The sequence below is a fragment of the Egretta garzetta genome, unplaced genomic scaffold (assembly GCF_000687185.1).
Source record: "Egretta garzetta isolate BGI_Z169 unplaced genomic scaffold, ASM68718v1 scaffold718, whole genome shotgun sequence".
Lineage (NCBI taxonomy): Eukaryota > Metazoa > Chordata > Aves > Pelecaniformes > Ardeidae > Egretta > Egretta garzetta.
Window position 1 is genome coordinate 294,206 of NW_009260538.1, and position 2,144 is coordinate 296,349.

The 2,144-nt window shown below is 53.7% G+C and overlaps 1 protein-coding gene across 5 annotated transcripts in view; it reads right to left on the reverse strand.

Annotated features, from left to right (window-relative positions):
* Positions 1-1,226: 1,226 nt before the first annotated feature.
* PRPF40A (pre-mRNA processing factor 40 homolog A) overlaps positions 1,227-2,144 on the reverse strand; it is a 23,694-nt gene continuing 22,776 nt past the window's right edge. For all 5 annotated transcript variants that reach the window (XM_035900154.1, XM_009644607.2, XM_035900153.1 and 2 more), the window contains one exon: positions 1,227-1,383. In XM_035900154.1, coding sequence (XP_035756047.1) covers positions 1,291-1,383 — 93 coding nt within the window. In that variant the 3' untranslated portion in view covers positions 1,227-1,290. The remainder of the gene's footprint in view (positions 1,384-2,144) is intronic.

Consider the following 2,144-nt stretch of genomic DNA (forward strand, 5'->3'; position numbering starts at 1 on the left):
CCCGCCTTAGCACCTTTCTAGGAAGGACCGTACTTAAGAGAGGCTTTGCTAGAAAGGTGCCAACGCTTCCCCGGGCCCGCAGAGGTGACCCCACGAGCGCGGGGGGGGCCCTGCACCGCGGTGCTACTAGAAATAAATACTAGTACACGCTAGAAGACGAGGTTTAATTGATAAAAATGTACAAAAATATTGGCACGGGCAAGGTTTCGGAACGTGTACCACAGCAGCCGCCCCCCGGCGCCGAGTGGGGCTGGCAACCCCCAAGCACAAACTGGCCAGAGGCAAGGGAAGAGGAGAGGGGGCACGAACTGCTCCCCTCTCCCCTCTGAAGGGACCCCCCAAAGGCAGCTGCTGCTGAAAGGCGGTGGTACATTCTTCCACAGGTTCTTAAGGCAACACATTGGAATTCATTTACAATTTGATTTTTATTTTAAAATTTGCTTCATGGAAAGATAAAATGCCAGAACAACACCCGTAGCTGCTGGGGATGGGGCGGCTGTGCCGCGCAGCCCCCCCTGCGGGCACTGCAACCAAGGGCCCCTCCCGGCCCCACCAACCACGTTTCCAAAGCTTTGAAAATTTACCGTACAAATTCCCGCTGGGACGGTCCGTAGGCACGAGCCTCAGCCGGGGAGTCAGCGCCTTCCAGCTGGTGCAAAGCTCAACAGGGGTTTGGCCAGTGACGCAGTTCACCAAAGAGCGATTCCAAGTTCTGATTTTTTTTTTTTTTTTTTGCAGTACAGATCAAGAAGAGGTGGATTCATTACTCCCATTGCCTTCCCCTTTCCAAAATAAAAACCCAAACCCTTGAAACAAATTAAAACACATGAAACTATATTAAAGAATCTCTTTCTAAAAATGAAATTTTATCTGCCTACGCCGGCCAGGAAACCCCGCCTTAGCACCTTTCTAGGAAGGACCGTACTTAAGAGAGGCTTTGCTAGAAAGGTGCCAACGCTTCCCCGGGCCCGCAGAGGTGACCCCACGAGCACGGGGGGGCCCTGCACCGCAGTGCTCCCCTCAGAGGGCTCCCTCCATGGCGAGCAGAGCACCGTCCTGCCTCGCAGGTCCAGGACCGGCACCCGGCTTCGCGCTCGGGGCGTCAGTTGCTTTGTCTAGATTTGATGCCAGGCCTGTAACAATAGTTCTTGAATGTATTTATGCGGTAAAAACTAAACCCCACTGTTACTTCAACAATGGAACTCAGGATATCGGAACCCACGTCCTGAATTAGACATTGGTTTCTTTTATTATGCCACAATGTAAACATATTTGGTATAAATAACGTTCTCATTGATCTTCATCCAGTTGTTCCAAAAGAGTCCTCCTCTGTTTTTCCAACTCCCCTTCGCTCAGTTCACTGCCAGAAGTATCCCAGTTCCCCTGCAAGAGAAGCAAGGTTAGCAGCAAGGAGGATTTCTTTTCCATGCCGTGTGGGCTCACTGGCAGCATGGGATGTGCCATGGCGCTGCCCGCCCAGCCCTCCGCAGGGACAGACAGACAGACGGACAGACAGGGCACAAAGGCCGCTCGGCATCAGGCTCACGAACCCCGAGAGCGGTGGCAGCAGCAGCCAGAACAAGAAGCGGGGAGGACAAGGGGGGGAATTGCAAGGGTCCTCCTGCAGACCGCGTCTGCTTAATCACCCCCACGTTCATGTTCCCAACAGAGGACGCCCCCATCAGGCCACGGAATTGGGTTTTGCAAAGGCAGCTGGGGGCCAAAGCAGCTTATTTTAAGAAGATAATACAAAAACCAGACATCTGCCCTCTCGGAAGGTGGAATGCACAGGGCATTATCCGGAAGGACACCGCCGCAGACCGACTGACCAGAGCGAGGCATGCAATCCCCCCCCAAAGAGACCCCAAAAGATGCCGAACCAAAAGAAGCTTCTGTTTTTCAAACACTTGTATGCATCTTTGAAAAACACCGCTCTGAGCCCCTTCCAAAACAAGATGCACACGGAAGCACGGCGGCAGAGCGGGGCTGCGGTCACCAGCACGCTCCCACGGGACTGCGGAACCTCGTCCCACTGGGATTTTCTTCCCGTGTCTCCTAGCACCAGCCCAGTGCTGCCACCACTAAGATTTCACAGAATCCCAGAATGGCAAGGGTTGGAAGGGACCTCCGGAGATCACCCAGTC